Raw genomic sequence first — 21,365 nt, forward strand, 5'->3', positions numbered from 1 at the left:
GCCAGTCACGGATTTTATTTCGCACCTAAGAAACAAAATCCCCTTGCGTGCATGGGTGGGGGGTTGCATGATGCCTCTCGCCTCATTCCACCCCCGGCCAATGCTGGGAAATCCGGACCCGGCTTGCACGGCCAATCTTGCTCGAATTTCTCCAGCGCGGCTGCCGCGCAAGGCCGCAGGAATGGAATGTGAAAGCACCCGCCCCGCAGATAAGGAAATTCCCCATCCTCCGCCGCCCCCTCCCAGCCTGTGTATGGCGGCTGGCCTCGTCCTGGAGCCCCCGGCCGGCCCTTGGGTGCATGGACAGTCTAGCATTTGTCGTCACTGAGGACAGCCCCTGAAACCGACTTCATCTTCGAGCAGCCCGCAGCGCTATCATGCCCCTCCACGTCATCGTCACCCTAGCGAGAATGCGATCTGAGACGGCCTATTTTGCCTTGGGGCTTGCGACCGCCTCATGGGGAGAAATACAGGCAATGGCGATGGACTTGGCAGGCTGCACGCATTCTCCGGCACTGAAACATACAAATCTTCCCGCCAACGCTTTTCCTCACCGTCACATCACTTTGTTTAACCACCCTCCCGACTCAGGCTTGCTCCCATCCTATGGTGGCCGGGCCCTCATCCTGCTCTAAGGGCATGGCGCATCTTCCAACTTCGGCCCTCCCCACTTCGGAGCCCAACCCCCCCCTTCCCCCAAAATGGCGATTTTGTCCAAGCGTGCTGCTCTCCCGGGACTTTTTGGCAACCCACCTCCAATTTGCCACGCTGGTGGGTGACGCGCGTTCCGGAAACAGGCCCAAATTTCATCGTGCCAAATCTCATCACTGCGCCACCCATTACGATCGAAGAGCCCACCTCTTACCTTCGCCTCCAGCGATCCGGTGCAGCATACGGGCCCAAAACAGAAAGGGAATCTGTGTTGAGGGTGGGTCCAAGTTCAAACCGCCCCTCCCTCGGGAATAAATAAATTTCCTTATTAGGCAGCCATGTTTGGAATGGCATGGCAGTTTAGGAGAAGGCTTGTCAGGTCCTATCCGGATTTTACATAAAAGCGTCGATTCTAGTCTCCCTTGAGAGGTAGCGAAACGAAGAAAATTAGCACTCTTTTTATTTTGGAAGAAAAACACTTGACAGCAATAATAATAATCATAATAATAATAAAAATTAAAAAAAATGAATAAAATTATACATTACAAAAAAAAAAGAGACAAAAAAGTTAAAAGGCGTAGATATTGTTTTCCAGTGGCTCTCAGAGCCAGGGCATCCAAGTGCACTCCATCAGGGACAAATTCTTGACGTTGGTTGCCTGGCCCACGAGCTCAAGCAATGATTGGTTGCAGGGGGTCGCGGAATTCAGGCCCTTCTCCCGATCCGTCTTGCACGAGAGCAGCTGGGCCCGTCTCAGCACGAGGTTGACATTCTCTGTGACCTTCTCGCGCATGTTGATCTCGAACTGCTGGGGCTGGCGCTGGATATGTTGCCACGTCACGAGATCGTCGCGCACAAAGACGGTGAGAAATTGGTCGAGCTCAAACTCGGGCTCCGTAAGGCAGCGTGCAATGGCCATCAGCGACGACGCAAAGAGCCCCTCCACCCCCACCGGCGTCACAAACTCCTGCAGGTTGGGGGTAAGTCGGAAGGGGACCGCCTCCGGATTGTGGAACAGTGGGCCGTTGGCATTGGCGTTAGGCGACCAAACTATATTTCAACACAAGGAAAAAGGAAAGACAGATTGGAGCGATTAAGTACTTGGCAAGTGCCACTCTGTCAAGCGCAAAGCACTTACTCGGCAACAGCTCGCTCATCCACAAGTTGCCTGTGCTACGAGAGATGTTGACCTTGGTCGGTAGGCGATGCCCAATGCACATGATATACGTCATGAAGGTAGCCGACGCAAGCTGGGTCGTGAACTGCCGGCGCGCCATCCAGTAGTCGGTGTAGGATTTCATGGTTCTCCACATGAACTGCAGCGCAGGAAGAGGTCAGTACGTTGATACAAAGGGTATCGAAGGGGAGCTAAGCAAGGAAACTTACCGTGGAGAGCAGATTATTGGGCACCATACGCGAGGATATCTCGTCAAAGATCTCTTGCTTCAAGTTGGCATTTTCGGATTTCTAAGGAGGAAAACGGAGGGGTCAGAGCGAGTGGGGAACTCGGGGGAGGCGAGTGGATAATGGAAAAGGTAACTTACCGTCTTTTTGTGGTCCATGCTGGCGCGCACCATATCTATATAGGTTTGCACGCAATCATCCCGGTGCATCCCCACCCTCTCGCAGTGATCCTCATACACATCCTGTAGGGTGCAGCTTGATGGGTCGTCCTCCACGATGCGAATATGCGGAGCTAACGGCACAATCACCGGGAGGGTGAATGACAAATTCCGCATCCGGCTCTCCTTGCGCCGCTCGAGCACATTGTTCAAAATGCGGAAAAATTGCACAATTCTCTCCTCGCGTCGACCTTGTCGCGCTGCCGGGTTCTGGACCGCAAACGGATGCAGACTCCCGTCGTGGCCACGGATGGTGATGCGGCGATAGCAGCTGCCATGGGCACGGATGAGCTCTACGTCGGGCAGGAACCGGTCGATGCGCACGAAATCGTTGTTGGAATCACGCAACAGGAGATACTGGCCGGGTATCTCGACGTCATCGAATTTCTGGTGTTGGAACTCGACGAGATAGTGACTGCAATGCTCCAAATTGATGCGACGCGGTTTGCTGTCGAGAATAGCTTCAAACCGGTCTCTCCAGGCACGCAGTCGCTCCACGTATTCAATCAAACTCGGCTTCGAATGAATCAGGTCAGCCTCGAACGCCTGCCTCATGGGGCCGGGGTAGAGGTTTTGTGAAAATCGCTGGATGTTATTCTCCACGTTGGGGGGAAGCTGGCCTTTGTCGCTGATGATGTGCAGGCGGTTTAGCAGGTTCGTCAACCCGTCATTAAGAAGGGCCGCGATCAAGCGGTACATATCATCATTAGGGGTGGGTTTGAGACGTTGCTGGATCTGGTCCACCATCGACTCCATGGAGAGAGCAAGAAGTGGATAGGCGGTCTTCAAAATGGCCATGAGATCATCTGCATGCTCCCAAGGCTGCCTGTTCTGAGCCGTGGCCTGTTGCCCAGAAGGAGCGGACTGCGTGGAGGATTGCATGGGCGACGGCTGTTCACCGGTACCACTAGGACGCGAACCTTGGGATTGGTTCGTGGTCATTCTTGGTGTTGTTTGCTGCTGTGACTGAGTCTGCTGCTGCTGTTGTGGTGACATGTTCTGCCCTGGTGATTGAGGTGGGATGGCGGGCGACTTTTGCCCACCAGCCGCTGGAGTTGGGGCTTGCACGGGCGAGATGGCAGGTGTAGATTGCTGCATGGACGAATTTTGACCAGGCGTCACAGGGGTGGCAGGGGCTGGAGTGCCGGGCTGACTTGCGTGAGCTCCGGACTCCGGATTCTGCTGTGACGAGGGGCCGTGTTCATTAGCCTTATCTGATGCATCGTTAGCGTTGTTGACGCCGGGTGTAGTAGAGGAAGGGGCAGGTGTGGTCGCGCTGGCTGGAGCTGGGGTGGATGGCTCCGAGGTTTCCTGTGGTTGACCATTGGCTTTTCCGTCAGCAGCGGGCTGAGTTTGTTCGGTTGGAGTAGCCTGTGCCGGTGACGCCGAGGGTGCGGCTGGTGTAGAGCCTGATGAGGATGCACTCACCGGCGGGGGCATCGACCCGGTCACCTGTCGACGAAGCAGAACATAGTCCTCCTTCATGGTTCGCAGCTGGAAGTATAGAGCCTATGGTCACGGTAATTCGTGGTTAGCACAAAACCTCCCCAACATCAAAATCAAAGAAATTCCCACCTGTGGATATTGTTTCGCAATCTTGAATAGGATTTGACGCACATATCGAGCCTCCTTATATTGTAGCGATGTCAGCATTTGAGGGATAAATGTGATCCAATACCAAGTGGGCATCTCTCCACGATACGCTTCGAATGCCCGGGAGATAGTGCCTTGCTGATCGTCGAGACTAAGGAGCCATAAGATACGAACCAGATATTTGCGTGATTTCCCATTTTTGTAGATACCAGCCGCCTGCAAGTAGCAGCTCACCGAGTTGTTTGCGTACGACAACTCAGTCGGCTTCTCCTTGAACAACCGGTCATGATATTGGCCCCAAGCAGCCCACGCTTTCGGTAAAGTTAGATCGAACTGCACCGCGCTGGAAAAAGCCGAATTGGCATCCTCATTTAGCCCGAGTTTAGCAAGAAACATGCCCTTGAGCGTGAAGAACTCGGCCTTTTGTGAGTTGGTAAAGTAGTTGAGATTTGTGTTGTTGATGACGTCAAGACCCGTCTGCAATTCAGCAGGGCTGTTGCATTGGAAATGGCACTTGGCATGCTCGCGCAGCTTAAGGAAAGCCTCTTGGATCTCGATGTTCGGCAGGGTATAAATCTTGGAGAGCTGGGTATTACAAACATCAAAGAGTTGATGCTTACGAGCGACATGCGCAAACCGGTTAATGATCCACGCTGTTTCATGATATCCACGGTATGCAAATGTGTTGGAGACACCATTTCCCCCATGCTGAGGAAGCATTGGAATCAGCGATATATACGTCATATTGATCGCAGAGAATATATGCTGACGCCATGCCACCAGATCACTCCAAACATTGATGTCGTCCCACATGTTTGGAAGCCGCTCACGCCATGTTTGCAGCGTGGCACGGAGATCATGTGATCGGGATTCGAGATTCTGAGCATTGGTGCCTGCAAGGCTTTGGAAGATATGGCTAGCTTCGTTAAGTTCCACGAATTGTTGGAATATCTGCAATAGGGGAACGTGGCTCTGTGAAATAATTTCGGGCAACGAGTGCCAGCCACGTAGCGAGATCTGGATACCCTCCTCGCAGGTTTTCTGAAACTCGCTTAACCGATCTGCACCTCCACCCTGCTGGCTCTTGACGAGTGCCATAAAGGCTTCAAATACCTTGCGTCGAGGAGTAGGTGTATCAGCCAATGATTGGATAGATTGCTCAAGCTGTTCTCGTACTGCAGTCCAATCGTAGAGCCTCCAAGCACACTCCATAAGCAAGCTAGTGTTGTTATCATGTTTTGCTAGATCATTGAGAATATCCCACTGTTGTAGCTTCTGTGTACAAGAGATCCAGTGCTCCTCCCATAAACAATATTCCGGTTCAGTAAAGGAGAGCACACCAGAACGTGCTTTAACCTGCGCGTTTTCATACATCATTTGTGCAAGGTCCCACGTACCAGCTTGCTCATATGCTACTGCTGCTACAGTCTCAGGATACCGTGATCTTCGCCGCCACAACCCACAGAACATGTCATCCTCAGACAATGTGAGATACAGGTCAGCAAGAGCATCTAGTGCACTCTCTAGGATTTTTTCGTCATCGTTCTCCAGCATTAAATCACTAACACGGCCATCTGGTATTTGGTTCTGCAGAATGTCGATAGCAATATGCCAGGCATTATACATCTTTCCAAGATATTTGATAAGATGTGGCGGTAACTTGATGGATGGTGAGCATCGAGCAATCCCTTCGAGTAAAGCTTGGATGACATTGGGGCGTGCATCCATTTGTTTATTGTGATAGTCCTTGGCTAGTAGAGGGATTAGGGATTTGGTTAAATCCGTGCGTTCGCGTGAATTAAGCGCAGCCCAATAGCGTGGAAATAGATCAACCCATGTACGATAGGCAACGTTCACGTCCAGATATTGTAGCTGTCGGAGTGGAGCGATTGCCTGCTCGGCCGAAGTTTGTTGTAAAGATCGGAGAAACTCTCTGTGTTGCTGGATCAGCTTGGACAACTCTTCCGATGGTTCCGAGTCGTTTCCCTCTTCCATAGCTAGCGAGTTGATAGGAATTGTGGAGACTCCCACTATCGACACTGCCTTGGTATTCAAGTTTTCGGGACCAGGTGTAAGAGGGTTAGTTGTCACAACTGAGCCTAGTAATATGTCCAGTGCCCGTTGTATCCAGAAATTTGAGCCTAGGTATTCCCAATTTTGTACGCCTATAACGTGGCTAAGTCGCGCGAAAAGACTGCGTCCAACAGATTCATCTAATATCCGGCAGAACTTGTTGCGCATCAATGGGTTTTCATTGCGTGTGCCCATCATAAAGGCCTGTTCAAGTCGCACCGTAAGCTCGGAGCGTGCAAAAGCACTTTCAGTGTATATACGGATGACCAGCGCGAGATAATCCTCCAGCAGCTGTTTATCTCCGCGATTCTCAAAGCACATCATTTTCACCATCAATCCAGCCTTCTCCTTGATGGTTGGAAAAGTTTCTGTTTTCCCAGTGATCCAATCCCGGACCATGTCAAGAATCGCACGCGCAAGTTCAATGTCAGATGACTTTTCAATTAGCGACACCATGGCACTCAAATACCAACGTCGCTGATCACCCAAGTGGGAAATGCGAAGCTTAACTAGTCGTAGTGTCATTATCAAAAGTTGAAGCGGCGAATCTGGGTTATCATTGCCAGACGTGGCTGTAGAAGATTGTTGTGAGGTCTGTGGCGTTTGTTGTCCCTGTGGAGTTTGTTGAGATTGCGATTGCTGCAGCGGTTGCTGTGATTGCTGCTGTTGCTGTTGTTGTTGTTGCTGCTGCTGCTGCTGTTGCTGGGGCTGTTGCTGCGTCTGCTGCTGCTGCTGCTGTGATTGTTGTTGTTGCTGCTGTTGCGGCTGCGGCTGCGGCTGCGGCTGCGGCGCCTGCTGCTGTTGCTGCTGCTGTTGCTGTTGTTGCTGTTGCTGTTGTTGCTGAGGGAGGATGTGCTCTTTGGTTAACTTCTGCAATACCTTCATGACACCAGGGATAAATTGGTCAAGATACTCGGGTTTACTACTACTAGCAGCTTGCAATAAAGTGAGCACTGGATAGAGATTCGACATATTCTGTAGCCCATCTGATATAGCGGCATCGATCATCGATGTAAATGTGCTGATATCTGTATTTGATGACGGATCCTCGGTTGCATAAATAGTCTTATAAACTTTAAGCAAAATGGGCTGTAATGCGCGGTGAATACGTGTATTCACGCTTTTGACGGGGTTCTCAAGAAGCCGCGTTAGTGTCGAAATATTGGAGATAAACCACTCATTGGGTTTGCGATCAAGCACGATATTCATTACTTCAAGAGTGTTGCACACAATATTCACGCCAGATTCAGTGGTGGCAGGTTGTATCAATGTCCGTTCGAAATAGACAAGCTTTACATTTACATCAGGCCAGAGCTCAGGTTGCAGAAAGTCTCTCACTAGTTGTGCAGCACGCTGGGCAAAACCTGCCTTATGTGACGGCTCATTGGATGCACACGCAAAGCGCACCAAGTAGCTAACGACATTCTCACGTAGTGCTAGACTAAGCGGTTGTAAGGCAACAGGAAGTGAAGCAACGCTTTTACTTGCACTGCCAGGTGAATCGATATGCATTCTCTTTCGAGGAGACGTGCTAGGCGAGTCCCCAACGGAGGCTTGATCCAAGCTCCGTTTTGCTCCTGTGGTGACAGGCGAATCAGCAGTTTGGGCACCGGTAGCAGAGGTTGAACCATCTTCGGATTGAAGCTTATGGATTTCTGCCAAACGCCTTCGTTCCCACTTGAGAATTAAATCAGGTAAATCTACCATAAGCGATCGCCCGTCGTTTGAGGCATTTTGCAAGAATCCATGGCGTGAAAGCATGCTCACAATTTGAGGTAAGAACTGCTCACGTACGTCGTAGAACAAATCAGGATGTCGTACGAGCAATTGATACACATTAATCACCATCGTGGCACTATGCGTGTCCTCATTTAGCACACGACGTGTCCAACGCGCCCAGGTGGGAAATTTAGGATCACCTTGCTGATTTGGAATTCGCACAGGTACAACAGGAGCTATAATATCGAGAGCCTGTTTAACCAAAAGTCGACCCTCTGTCTGGGATGATCGCAGCAGTGCAAGATAAATTTGTACGCAGATTTTAGGAGGTGTGTCATAGGCAGCGATGAATCTTGCAATAAGGACATATGCGGCCATTTTTGCAACAACGTCGTCGACCTTCATTAGATTCCATCCAAATTTAATCACGTCCTTTTTGGCATCTGAAATGCGTTGAGGTGCATGCTGAATTATAAGCGTGGTAAGTTGCAAAAGTTCAACACGAAGTGCATCGTCAGGTGCGTTCTCATCAAGCTCTGACGCTAATGGATGCCAAATACGATAGTGTATCTGATCAATTATCTGTGGGTCTAGAACAGCTTCAAATTCAGAAGGTCCTCGCATCAATGCCACAAATAACACAGGGATCACTAGCATTCTAAGGGTCTGTGTCTTGATCATTTGCGGAATCTGTGTGTCTTGGAATTGGGATAAGAATCGCTCGAGAATACTTCGCTTTTGCTCAGAAGAATATTTAAAAGCAACCTATATCAAGAAAAAAATAATAGAATGTCAGCAACATGCTCTACAAAATATCAGAATCATTTACATACATCCTCATATAGGAATTTCTTTAGAAATGTGAAATCAATTACACTATCCTGTTGAAATACAGCCACTAATTCGAACATGATTTCATCATCATGTTGTTGTCGCAAATAAATAATGAAAATTTCAATCAAAAATTGGAATTCTCGGGTGCTCTGAAGTGATAGTTTCTCCATTTTCAATCGATCAGTTCGTTCCTGTGACCTCCAAACAGCCAGTAGGGCATCCACAACTGGTCGATTGCGAGCAATCCATTCTGGCTCAAAACTGCAAATAGCGCGAACTAGATAGACACCTTCGAAAGCCAACTCTCCATTCCCATTATCCGAGTTGAACGTTTTCGCTATTAATTTCTGGGGATCGCGTGTGACCTCAGTACGTAAATGTGAGGCAGATTCCATGCCAAGAAGATCTATGAACAAACGGCTATATCGTACATCACCCAAATGTTCGTAAAAATAGTCGATAGCCTCTGCCGCATATCGATTTAGATATTTCACAAGTGGCTCACGGAAAGGGCTCGACGCGAAGCGACGAAGCTGTGACTCGAGGTCTACTACAGCTGATACCAGGTCGTTGAGAAACATGTTTGCCGCCGCAGGAAGTAAGTAGAATACGTTTAGAATGGCGACGAGAATCTTAATATCCTGCACTTCTGAGAGCGGTTTCTTTGAGGTCTCTTGTAGCATAGCCGGGTCTGCCCATTGCTTAAGGTGGTCAAGGAGTTTCTTGCCAATTTCCACCTTAAAATAGTTTGTTAGAAGTTCGAGGAGGCGTGCCAAACCTTCAAGACATGCAACGCTTAACCTCTTGTGATCAGATAAGTTCATGAGGATAGGGCGCAATCCAGCCTGCAACAGATCCTTAGGTAACTTGTGTTGTTGTGCGAGCACTTGCTTTAACCCCTTATTTGCAACTTCAACTACTTCAGGTGATTTTGAATATAGAGACTTGAAGAACACCGAGATGATACGAGCACGCGTAGCACTTTGTCGAGGTGAAAAGAAATCTGAACAGGCCATTGCTGCGGAGAGAAGCTTGATACAAACAATGCGTAAGTTGGTAAGCGAAGACGAATTCTTATAATGCGATGTCCTCGAAACGAGTGCCTGATCTTCAGCGTCCGCTAATGCTAGCGCCTCGTGCAGTAATCTGACAAGCTCATCATTAAACTCAAGGAGTGGAGGCCTCAGTGACAAGCAATAAGTAATGGCATCAATATGTCCAATTTGCATTGCAAAGGGTAGAGCACGCAATGGCTTAGCGAAAATTGGTGCCACCAGACGCTCTCGCATCGGAGCCAGTAGCTCTGTTACCTCATTACCAGTTAAATCAGCGAGTAATTGGAACGAGGATTGAATAGTTTCTCGTACAGTGCTATTGGAGTTGGATAGCTCCACAACCAACAGCGAGATCAGATTTGCGAATTTCGCCTGCCGATCAGGTGATTCATCATCATCTTCTGGCCGATTACATACTTTAAGGACATGAGACATAGTTTGAGTTGCATCTTCTACATTTCCAGTTGCAATATCCTGAGGCATGTCCTTGAGGACGAATAACAGTGATCGCACAAATTCTGACTCATGATCGAGCATCCAGCGAGTGCCGAGGTCTAGCTGAGAGCTTAATATTGAGATTCCAATGCACCCACCACTTTTGCGATACCATTCCTGCTTGTAACATGCTGAGCAGAACCGCAGAGCAATCAGGTGGAACACAGGCAATTGCCCGACTGCCTCCTTAGATCCCAGCACAGTGACACACGTGTCATAGAAAAGTTGAAGAGCTGACTCTGCAAGTTTCCTCTCTTGGTGTTCGGATGTCATTACTTCAACAATAGCCTCGAGGAAACAATTTGTATTCAAATGAAGCTCACGGGGTTCCATACGCTCTAAGAAAGATTTCTTGCGGGCCTCACGCACCTCTAATGCCTCTGCAATCTCAAGAAGCGCGAAGTGACGAATAATATGTTGTAAGAATGGCCATGCTTCCTCCTTTATCTCTGCGTTTGATGCCGCAGTAAACAGGGCACATAGAGCTTTCTCGAGCACGCTCTCTTGTGAGATTTTTTTACTCATATGCCGGCCCTTGGAAAGTTTGCGAGCAAAGATATTAGAAGCTCGCTTTTGCTCCATCTCAGTTTTCTTTCCTTCTTGGGGTTCAGCCTTGATGTCCACATCCATCTTATCTCCGCCATTAGCGATACCTTTTTCTTTCTCTCCCTCCGATGCCGCCTCATTTGAAGTTGCAGTTGTTGGAGCACCAGAGCCAGTGTTTGCATTTGCATCTGAAATTTGCTTCAGAATTCGGCTATGAATCTCCTTGGCAAGCGAGTCACTACCCTCGTCAAGATCCAATGAGATAATGACTATTGCTCTTAAAAACTCGTATGCTTGTTGTCTATAGAATTTCATAGCTTCGTCGTTAGCATTCACATCTCTAAGCGTTTTTACAGCTAAATCGAGGCATGCGTCCAACGGTAGAACGTGCAACTTTGTAAGGCGATTCTGTAACTGTACACTAATTTCAATACCGCTCTCAGGATATGCTGTGTAGGCAAGCTGAGGAGGAGATTTAAGCATACGCCGATTTCGACCACCTAATTTCCCCAAAATTCGCATAGTTGTATGACTGTGGTTTGCATTATATGGGGAGGGCTTTAAGTGGCGCCAAAGTGCATGCATCAAATCGAGTATAACGGGTGCAAGGATAGGGTCAAGGAATTCTTGAGTCAAGTTGTCGATGCATAGTTCGAGGGTGCGAAGTCCCTGTCCCACTAGCTCTGGGCCAGATTGTAAGGCAAATACGAGAGGCTTCATCAGATAGCCCAAATAAGGGAGCAGAACACTTAGGCGAACCGGCACCGTTAAACATAATTCAACGAATATTTCACGCATATGCTGTTTATCCGCTAGCGAGAGCAGGGAATTTAAGCTCTCAAGCAACACCTGCAAAAGTGGAAGCACCTCTTTATAAAGTAGTTCGAATCGACCACCCCCAATGCTGCGGAAAAGGTTTCGCAATAAGAGAAAATAGTTTATCGGTTCATCCGCCTTAGCCGACATCTTTAACGATGACATAATGATGTGCCGTAGGTGAGGTTGCAACACAGTTTCGTTCGAATTCGGAAACAGAGTCACAGCCATGAACGCCAGTCGGAATAGCCGCAGCAGCATCTGAGCATAGTTAACATTAGGACCGCCCACCTTATCTAGTCTATCTACCAGAAACCGGTAGAGAATACCCGCAAAGCTATTTGATATATGCTCATTCGATGAAAGTAAATATTGAGGGATGTGTACAAGAAATGGATTGACGAGCGCCTGCTCAAACATAAATTCAATCTGAGAAGCGAAGACCTCTTGGAATACCCACGGGTCAACAAACGTCCATGCCATAGCAAAATGCTCTAAACTTTCACGTTCTTCCTTAGGAAGTGGGCTCGTCCGGCTAAGTAAAACGTCAAACGTTCCTGTCGAGTCCTCACTGCTCTTGGTATTAAGTGCCTCAAGCATTGAATTGTCAATAGTATAATACCGGAAACCTTTAAGGGCTTCTTTAAAAAGCCGTAATATAATTTCTATCTCATCTGGAGACAGTGCACCAGCAAGTGGAGCTGGATGTATTGAACCAGGTTGTTGCTGCTGATTGGATTGATCACCAGTTGTGACAGTGGTAGAGGCTTGTGGTGCAGCTGTAGTGGCAGCAGCTGCTTGAGCTGCAGTGCAATTTTTGATCCCTACGAAAATAGTCCTAAGGCCCTGAACCAAGCTCTTGAATAAGAACTTCGCATCTCGTAAAGGATCCTCCAACAGATTTGTCGATGACGTTGTAAGAATTGGCCGGCCTTTATCAAAATCCATATCCTCGAGTGCTTCACGCAAACGCTGCTCTGTCTGTTCGGGGAACAGAGAAGTAGAACCCGAGCCCGGCTTCAAATCCTTACGACGCTGATGCTGTTGCACAATATTAGGATAGGCAATGTTTAACACAGCGAATTTGTTTGTAAAGGAATCGAGTATTCGAATCAGTAAAGTGCGCACTATAGCAAATCAATGTAAGCTAGTGTTTTAATGAAAAAAAATAATTGTAAAGCCCACCTAATGTTTTATCTGGTATTTGCGAAATACAGTCGATTAAATTCACTAGTAGTTTTGCACACATTGCCTGAATGCTTGGTGCAAGGGTGAGGTCATGCATATTTCGGGAGTATATGTAAACGGTCCGAGATAGCTGTGTCGGATTAAGCTCACTACGCACATGGTGTATTAAGTCGGCAAGCATGCTAAATGCAAGGGGTCTAATATTATTATAGAAAATAGTCATTATTTTTCAATTCTGAGATAACAAATTTACGATTAAAATCTCTGTACCTTAAAGTCTCGTGTAATGCTAGCCCAGTGCCAAGCAATATTTTTTCATTAAGCATGATATCAACTTTAGGTGCAAATGCAGTCCGAAATTCGGTTGAAAGAATGTGTCTTGCGGCAATTAGCAATTCCTAGTAAATCAATATAGATATTAAGCTAAATATTGAATATTTAATTAAAATTAATGTGGTTACCTTTCTGGTTCCAGATGCCTCAGGTGGACAATCTTTCATCAATCGCACTACAAATTCAGGAATGGAATTCTGGTGAGGGCGTACAAGTGCAGGGAAAGCACGAGTGATATACGCGAGAAAAGAGAGCGCCTTCACTTGCGACACAATAAAATCGGTGTATAAAGTTCGATTTCTTATGCCAGGTGCAACTCCAATAAATATCTCTCCTCTCGCTCGAGCAGCATTTTGTGCCTCCAATTGTGGTTTTGCCTGAAGACTTAGTGCCTAGTAGATTAATAAAAGAGTGATCAACTATCTGCTACCTATTGCTGAGAATAAGACAATTGCCTAAATACCTCAATAATTAGCGGCAAAAATTTGACAATGTTATCACTGACATATCGTCGATAAGACTGAAAGAGCAATACAACAATAATGGGACACTCGGTTATGACTTTAAAACTATACATCCCTTTTGCCAATACTCTATTTGGTGTCTCTGTAAAGTCAGAGGCAGGGGAGACTGGGCGAGGGGAAGTAAGGGCGGCAGGCTATTGATGAAATAAAGAAAAGTTTGTAAAGATGAGCCACTTTCCAATATCTTAAAGACTGCGAGCTTACTGTTGCTCCAGCCGGTGTTCCTGGGGCATCAAATGCGTCTCTGACTGCCTGCTCCATGTTCCGGTATATATCTTGCACGAAATCAAAGAAGGGCTGGACTTGTTCTTCGAGCGAATGCTTAAAGTTGCGGTGTAGTTCAAGCGCAATTTTTAAACAAACTACGCAATTTTCTTCATTTTCTACACGCAATAAGTGGATCATAAGTTTCATAAGATCGGGTGCGTATGAACGTAGCATATCATTCTGAGGGAGTCGGTGTATAATTTCGAGAATTGTATTCCGGAATTTCTAAATAAATCTCAGTTAATAAAGTCTCGATCGAGAGATATTTAGCTATTTACGTTTTCTAATGAGTTGTTCAAAAAAACGGGTTGTCCATTTTTGAGGATGTCGATAAACACTGGTATCAACACTGAGAGAAAGCGGGAGTACTCCACTGACTGGAAGAGTTCGACTTGATCCCGGAGTTCCGTGGCTATTGTCAGCTTAAGTTTGACATCTATAGATATTATCATTAGTTTTTGCGAAGCAAGTTTTCGTTAATCAGATTAGCTTACCTAGTGCTGGATCTGCTAGTCTAGTCGCGTATATATCACTATTTGGAACATTTGGAGCAACCATTGTTGCCCATTTAGAGATATTTCCACCAAGTCTCTCTTTAGTGGAAAAATAAAAAGAGAATGCACTAGCTAAAAAAATAAAGGTAAAATCAAACTACTTTATAACCACGAAAATCTTAAAGTCTCGTTCACCCTGAAAAATTAGTTGTTACACAATGAAACGTCACGAGTGACGTTTTACTGCGCCACTAGATCTGTTTATTGAACCTCCCCTGCTCTTTACCTCTTTAATCTGAATTTAGTTTTATATCAAATTTGTTAACACATCAACATGGGTGGCGGATCTAAATGTGAACATCTTCTAGTTATTTTGCTACATGAGATTAATCTAACTCATTCCTACGTTATTTTGAATACATAGGGTTTGGATGGTGGGGAAATCTCCCCGGACCTAAGCAGCAGGGAATTGTTACCTATGTTCTCTCCCCTTACGAACAGAGAGCTTTTGCTTATGCTCTTCAAAATGCCTTCTTCAAAACATTCCGTCGATGTGCTGCACAAGCACCTTATATTGTTCCTACCTTTGCAATTGGCTATGGTGTTTACAGTTGGGGAATGCAGCACCATGAATATCTGGCATCAAAGGCTGGTCAGGCTGCGCACGGTGAACATTAAATAAGTCAACTCTACTTGTATTGGCATAGAAAATAAAGCTACTGTTGAGCCTATTTAGATAATTCTGAGAGTTTTAATTAACAACAAAAAACGCTCAAACTATATTTTCCTACTCAAGATATATATATATGTGTGTAAACCAAATTGAATACTGGATATAGAATTTTGATTAAATATTGATAATAGAGATAGGAAAGAAAAAAGGAAAGGGAGCTGGGAATGCAAATGGAGAACAAAGAATAGAAAGACAAGGTAATAAAGGTGGCATTATTTACAATAAATAAACAGGTTGTTCCATTTTTTTTTACGTGAAATAGAAAACTGCAAAATAAAAACCATAAGTGACATTAATCGCATCCAATATACAAAAACTACTTAATTCATCTTACGATCAATTCACTTATATGATTCAGAGTTATATAACCTCCACTGCCCACACACTTGCAGAATAGGTGAGATATTTCACAAATTGGAAGCGCGCATTATATTAATGTCGTTAGTATATTTACTTGCACCTTATCCTTTACCCTGATCCTGGTAATTCTCCTTTTTCCCCTGTCGTTTTTGCTGTAGTCGCTGTGAAGAGGTTTTAGAGACACTTGGAGAGTAACGAGAAGGATCTATATCATCGCTTAACGAATTAACAGCCGAAGATAAGGTTCCAGGAGAGGTAGGAGGCGGATGAAGAGGCTGTGGGGAGAAATCTAAAGTAGCAGGCGTAAAACTTTCCGATGTGTGTGGGTAGCGTGAAATATGAAAAGGGGGAGGAAGCGGGGGCAACTTTGGTAATTTCAGTTGACCTTGACTTGATTGTGATGCTATTTGGTCGTTAAACTTGTCAAATGGAGGCAATAGGCTTTTATGGTTTGCTGCTAGATTCTTTTCCTCTTTCCCAGCTTCAACCGATAGATTCGACTTGATCTTAGAACGTTTACCAGGCCGAAGACAGGCCTGTGAGCCTGCTGCTTCTTGTTTAGCTTTGAAGTCGGCCAAGTATTGCTGATAATTCTACAATAAACAATTGTGAGCTGAGTTAGATTGCCGCATATTTAAATTGGGATGCATACCCTGTAATCCTGTGTTGTTTCGTACTTCACCAAGTCATTCAAATATATTTCTTTAGCTTTTGATGCTGTCATATCATAATACTCTTTTTCTTTTGGGCTCAAAGATTTCCATCGATCTCCTACAATTTTCGCAATCTCCGTAAAAGATAGTATACGACCCTTCAATTCCTCGCGCACCTTATTCGCAAACATCACATAAGCACTCGGTGGTTTTATTGGTGCATGTGGATCAGGTTTAGCGTGGCGGCGATATCGACGCTTCGCTTGCTTATGCAAAAGAGTATCACTGCTAAATTCAAGTTCCTCTGCAGATGAAACGCTTCCCATAGGGGCGAGAGAATCTGTCTCACTAAGATTTGCTTGTGCTGATGGCTGTTGTGGAGAATATGTGGGGATTCGAGAACTAGCAGTCGTAGTAGGTGTAACTGGTAAATCTTGTGGGGAAATTGAGGGTGGTAAATCATGATAAAAAGAATGGAAAGTAGTGGAAGACGAGAGCATATGGAGGGGCGTGGAGATTGGAATGTTATTAAGAGTAGCAATTTCTCGCTGAATGAGCTATTTGAGAAGAAATAAACCTCTAGTTAATAATTCTCGAATCCCAATATATATAACCCAATTACCCTACGATGACCTCGTTTAACGCCCAGAGCAATAAGATCTGCTTCGGTTACTTCATTTAACTAATTGGAAAGAATGAGACATATATATATTTCTATCTAATAATAGCTATTTACAGATCTCATCTGATCGAACCCCTCTTCTATAAATTGTTCGTAATACCGCTCTAGATTAAGCCGGGATAAAAAATCATACACTTCCTGAGAGCCATTTTTGGCCTCTGGCGAGCTCATTTTCGAACTTTTATTCTCCGGAAGATGTTCTGCTGATTGACTGGGCTGCATATTACGATCCGCATCGAGTTTGTAAGTTTAATTTTCGAAAAATAATTAATGAACCGAATGTCACGAATACAGGAATTAAGCAAGTTGTTATGTCTAACAAAAGTGAGAAAAGAAATCAAGAGGAGTTGAAATTATAAATTGTTGAGGGTAAATTAGGCGTGGAGAATTGAGTGAAATTCTAATGTAGTTACATCGCGTAAGCAAAAACATTCTGAATGTTTGTTATAAGCCACCAATTTAACGCGACAATAGAAAAGCAAAAAATTAATAGTTTATCACTACTCCCTCTCTCGCAAATTTTCTAGCAAAATGGAGGAGGTGAAAGAGTTCAACCCTTGTCCACATACGTTTCGCTCGGATCTTCCCCATGGAGGTGCATTTGGCTCATCGTTGTCTAGCGGAGAGCCGCTCTGGTTTTACCGATACGATTCTACTAATCTGGAGGTGCGCGATATAAATTCTTGTGAATCTCGGGTATTCGCTTCTCTACGTGCAGAAAGCATGGCTAAAAACAATAAAGAACAGGTATTTCATCTTTCATCTCCAATAGTACTCTGAAAAGCTTGTGCCTATTTGAATATTTTGATTAGCTTGAAATCGGACATGTTGTTCCAGTTATGATTGATGGAGAGCATTTCCTCCTGGTGTGCGCAAATGAAGCCGGTTCAACTGAATGCCGTACATTTTTATTTAATCCGTTCACACAGATGAATTTACCTTTGGATTTTCCTGTCAAATCTGCGCTACAAGTTTCATGTGCTGCCGTTTCGAATATGTGTATCCCTACGGTAACATCTATTTCGTGATTCTCCATACAAATAACATGGATTAAATCACCTAAATATAATTAGGATGCCGATTGGAGAAAGGCACAAACATCAGGAGTGGTTGAGCCAGATCGATATCACCTCCTCGTTTTGGGAACAGCAGACGCCAAACTCTACGTTAAAAAAGTAATTGTACCAGAATCGAGTTTGCAGGCTCTTCACATTGAGGAAGTAGAGTCCTTCTCACTTTCAAAACGTGGTATTGGGGTTATAACCTCGATCGCGACTTTGACACGCAAAGCACCTTCCTTCGAGAATCGAGGTTTACCAGCCGTGATTGCTGTTGGAGGATCTAATGGTCGGGTTGATTTATTTGAATACAGAACACCAGTGGATAGGAGAGATAGAGGAGTGCAGAGCCTACTAAAACTAGATGCATTGGAGTCATCAGGTATCTACAATATTTTGTCTCCTGAACTTAAACAGATCATGTAACTAATTTTCATCAATATGTGATTATATGTAGCTTCAATCACACAACTCAAGATAATCCCATGGGGAGAAGAAGACAAAGAAAATGGACTGGGCTCAATCCTACTAATAGTTGGACAAGGATCTCCGCAACATATGACATCAAAAAGGCAAGATTAAATAACTTTACATCCAATTTAATGTAATTACTCAGATAGATCCCTTTCGTTCTTTCTACTTTTAGTGTTGAGAGGCCATCTTTGTCGATATTTAAGGTGGATCTTTTCTCATTAGAATATCAACTCTTGGGACATACAGTGGCTTCACTAGGAGATGGAGAGACATTTAACATTGGCCACATTTTAACGACATCTATAGTTAATTGTAAGAACATATATTGTTCTCAAACATAGACGAATACATTGACTCACCCTGCGTTTAATATTTATTAGCGGACATCCAACGAGCAAATTTGTATGCCATTTTCTCAATTAAAGGCCAGCACGGCTTCTCGAAGACCGAAATGGTAGTTTGGCAAGTACTAGAAGAAGATGCAACCGAAATTGCGCGCTTTCCATTCAACATTTCAAATGCACACACTATTCTTGACCTGGCTCCCCTTAGACACTCCCCCGAGCTATCAGTATTATTTTTGAATAAAATGGGAGTGCTAGTTCTCCCAATTGAGCTCGATTCCAGACGTGGAGATGTAGAAATGACATCGGGAGAAGATATACCTAATTTCTCTGACTGGTTTGATCTACACCCCGACAAATTCTCCTATCCGAAAGCAGTTGCCCAGCAGATCGAATCGAAACGGCGACGAATGGATGGACAGCTTTTTATTGATCGCCTACTTCAATACGCCGAGATAGAGATTGGCCAGGTATACCCACCGCGGGATATTAACCAGCTGCAGCATTTAGTGCGTGCAGTATTCAAATGCGATTTGGACAGCCTAAAGAAACACTGCATTGTATATTATCTCCTCCGGGATACGCGTATTAATGCCCGAGCTTCCACTTATGCAAGCAAATATCTTATCCCTTGGTATTTCTGTCGACTGATGGACGGGTACTGGGCACTAGATCAGGGCGAGTTCGAAGAGGCAGTCCGTGCACTTGCGGATCCCGCAGTAGAACCAGATTGGTCAAATGAAATTGCGAGAATATTGGTTCGTTTTGCCCCTCCCCGCGTAGCACTAAGATATTTGAAATTAGCGCAACCTACTATGACTAGCCGAGAAGACGTGGAAATGTGGATGGAAGTATTGATTAAATGCGATATATTGGATGCTTTCTTATACCAGGTAAAATTCAAATACGCACTTTTGTATTGACCTTGTCTATTGATTTGGAAAACCTCATTATAGAGAAAACACCGATCAAAATCTGACCATTCATTCAGCAATCGTCTTCTTTCCCACTTATTTGATGCGTGTTTTGCGGCCAAAGGCACCCATATAGCTCGATTGCTCGCATTTCCATTCGACAATGCAGAGGAGGCTTTTATGAAAGAATACTGTTTGCGATCCCAACATCCCCTGTCAAGTGATTTTTTGCTAATGTGGTTTGTGCAACATGGTCATTACACTGATGCCATTCGACTACATGAGCAAATATTGTTGCGAGAAAAAGAGCTTGGATTTAATGAAAGAGAACTCGGAAGCTTTGGAACGGATCGAAAGGTTATTGTGGAGAATTTGAAGAAAATTTTGCCAGAAGTTCAGCGGACATATTTAGAGTTAGAAAATGAAATGGGTATAGGGAAGGAAATGGCATTATCAAGGAATGATGGAGACGTAGAGATGAGTGAAAAAGCTAGCGAGCAATTAGAAACTGAAGGCGACTTTGGAGCAAAGACAATAACTACACAAGAATCAAAGGCCTCCGATACCCCTTCAACTCGCCATGCACGCCCCCTCCTGCCCCTGTCTGCATCCAAGACCATCCGGTTTGCGGTCCCTCAAATAGATCGAAAAGACTTCGTATACAACCCACAGAAACAGCTGATTCGTGCCTTACTAGAACATATGGACGACGCAGAGCGAGAAAAAGGGGTCGCGACTGGGCGGGAGCCATGTGTGCTACCAACACAACTTGGAACAATGATGCAAGAGCCGATCTTAGATGAGGATTTGAGCAAAACACGCCAGACAGAGGAGAAATTATCTTTTGCGCGATATCCAGCGAAAGGATCTTCTACATCAAAACCTTTTGCTGGACCACCGCGTACTCCTGAATATGATCGCCCGCGAAACCGCTCACCGGTGAAAAATTCATCCCCTGCTATTTCAGCAAAGATGGCACCCCTTCTTCCACTAGGGCTGGATGTGATGCCTAGTCACAAACGTAGAAACCCAGTGGACCAGACCGAGTTAAAAAGCCAGTCACCTTTCTCTTCACGAGTACAGTCGCCAATTCTAGATTCAACAAAATCTAGGAGAAATATAGAGGCGACTGAAGCTCCGATGCGACTCGATTCACAGTTGCCGCTACCGTCTGATTTCACAGCAAAACCTTCACTACCTGAAAAATCTAAGAAATCAGTAGCGAAAGAGAAGAAGGTGGACACCCCAATAGCCAAATTGCGCCGCACCCCTCGAAAATCGAGAAAACTATTGACGGAAGAAACCACAACAACTGACGAAGATGATTCTAAACCTGTAGTTCAAGCTGCTCCAAGTACAACCACCACTCGTCGACAAACGCGCTCACGTTCTGAGTCAATCGGCGGCAGCAGCACTACAGATAAGCAAACATCTCAACATGCAATCACTCCATCGCGCCGCACACGAACTGCAAGAAGTCGACTGACAATTGCTGGTTCAGAACCCGCATTAAAGGAATTGATAGAGTTGGATTCAACCCCAGCACGAAATACTCGACGTCGACAGAAGGCTTCCCAAGAAATGACATTGAAAGAAGACGACACTGATACCGATCCAGGTGTAACTCCGCGTAGAAGATCATCGAGGCGTAAAACTTAGGGCTAACGAATGTTTCCGAAAATCGAGTAATCTATTTTATTTTTAAATAAACAATGTAAATGAACTTCTTGTGGCTTTGATCTATTGACCATGCAATGTTATGTCTTTAATTCTCTACCAAAAAAGGATTCATTGCATCCACCTACCCACTCAGCAGCGACATCTTAATTGAAGGCAAAATTACTATGATATTGCTGGATAGACTTTGTTCGATGATTATCATATTTAATCAGGCTAAGATCTTTGTCAATCTTAACTTCCCAGTATTATATCAAATG

The 21,365-nt window shown here is 45.1% G+C and overlaps 6 protein-coding genes across 6 annotated transcripts; 4 read left to right on the plus strand and 2 right to left on the minus strand.

Moving 5' to 3' along the window:
- Positions 1-100: 100 nt before the first annotated feature.
- Positions 101-328, plus strand: VTP21DRAFT_8194 (uncharacterized protein; the record flags this gene model as incomplete). Its single annotated transcript, XM_069399018.1, has 1 exon — positions 101-328. One exon carries the CDS (start codon positions 101-103, stop codon positions 326-328), a length of 228 nt encoding a protein of 75 aa, XP_069245843.1.
- Positions 329-606: 278 nt separating this feature from the next.
- VTP21DRAFT_8195 (uncharacterized protein) lies at positions 607-966 on the plus strand (the record flags this gene model as incomplete). Its single annotated transcript, XM_069399019.1, has 1 exon — positions 607-966. The coding sequence occupies one exon, from the start codon at positions 607-609 to the stop codon at positions 964-966; it is 360 nt and encodes a 119-aa protein (XP_069245844.1).
- A 286-nt stretch (positions 967-1,252) lies between these two features.
- On the minus strand, positions 1,253-14,274 carry VTP21DRAFT_8196 (uncharacterized protein; the record flags this gene model as incomplete). Its single annotated transcript, XM_069399020.1, has 13 exons — positions 1,253-1,701; positions 1,790-1,967; positions 2,038-2,118; positions 2,196-3,782; positions 3,849-8,423; positions 8,492-12,531; positions 12,590-12,789; positions 12,863-12,990; positions 13,054-13,317; positions 13,389-13,583; positions 13,654-13,941; positions 13,995-14,152; positions 14,211-14,274. 13 exons carry the CDS (start codon positions 14,272-14,274, stop codon positions 1,253-1,255), a joined length of 12,207 nt encoding a protein of 4,068 aa, XP_069245845.1.
- Positions 14,275-14,544: 270 nt separating this feature from the next.
- Positions 14,545-14,888, plus strand: VTP21DRAFT_8197 (uncharacterized protein; the record flags this gene model as incomplete). Its single annotated transcript, XM_069399021.1, has 2 exons — positions 14,545-14,563; positions 14,635-14,888. The coding sequence occupies 2 exons, from the start codon at positions 14,545-14,547 to the stop codon at positions 14,886-14,888; spliced, it is 273 nt and encodes a 90-aa protein (XP_069245846.1).
- A 516-nt stretch (positions 14,889-15,404) lies between these two features.
- On the minus strand, positions 15,405-16,860 carry VTP21DRAFT_8198 (uncharacterized protein; the record flags this gene model as incomplete). Its single annotated transcript, XM_069399022.1, has 4 exons — positions 15,405-15,896; positions 15,956-16,513; positions 16,579-16,638; positions 16,693-16,860. The coding sequence occupies 4 exons, from the start codon at positions 16,858-16,860 to the stop codon at positions 15,405-15,407; spliced, it is 1,278 nt and encodes a 425-aa protein (XP_069245847.1).
- Positions 16,861-17,169: 309 nt separating this feature from the next.
- Positions 17,170-21,087, plus strand: VTP21DRAFT_8199 (uncharacterized protein; the record flags this gene model as incomplete). Its single annotated transcript, XM_069399023.1, has 7 exons — positions 17,170-17,385; positions 17,451-17,648; positions 17,712-18,078; positions 18,154-18,268; positions 18,343-18,482; positions 18,551-19,407; positions 19,471-21,087. 7 exons carry the CDS (start codon positions 17,170-17,172, stop codon positions 21,085-21,087), a joined length of 3,510 nt encoding a protein of 1,169 aa, XP_069245848.1.
- Positions 21,088-21,365: the final 278 nt, after the last annotated feature.

This window comes from Calcarisporiella thermophila (assembly GCF_041956535.1).
Source record: "Calcarisporiella thermophila strain CBS 279.70 unplaced genomic scaffold VTP21scaffold_38, whole genome shotgun sequence".
Taxonomy (NCBI): Eukaryota; Fungi; Calcarisporiellomycota; class Calcarisporiellomycetes; order Calcarisporiellales; family Calcarisporiellaceae; genus Calcarisporiella; species Calcarisporiella thermophila.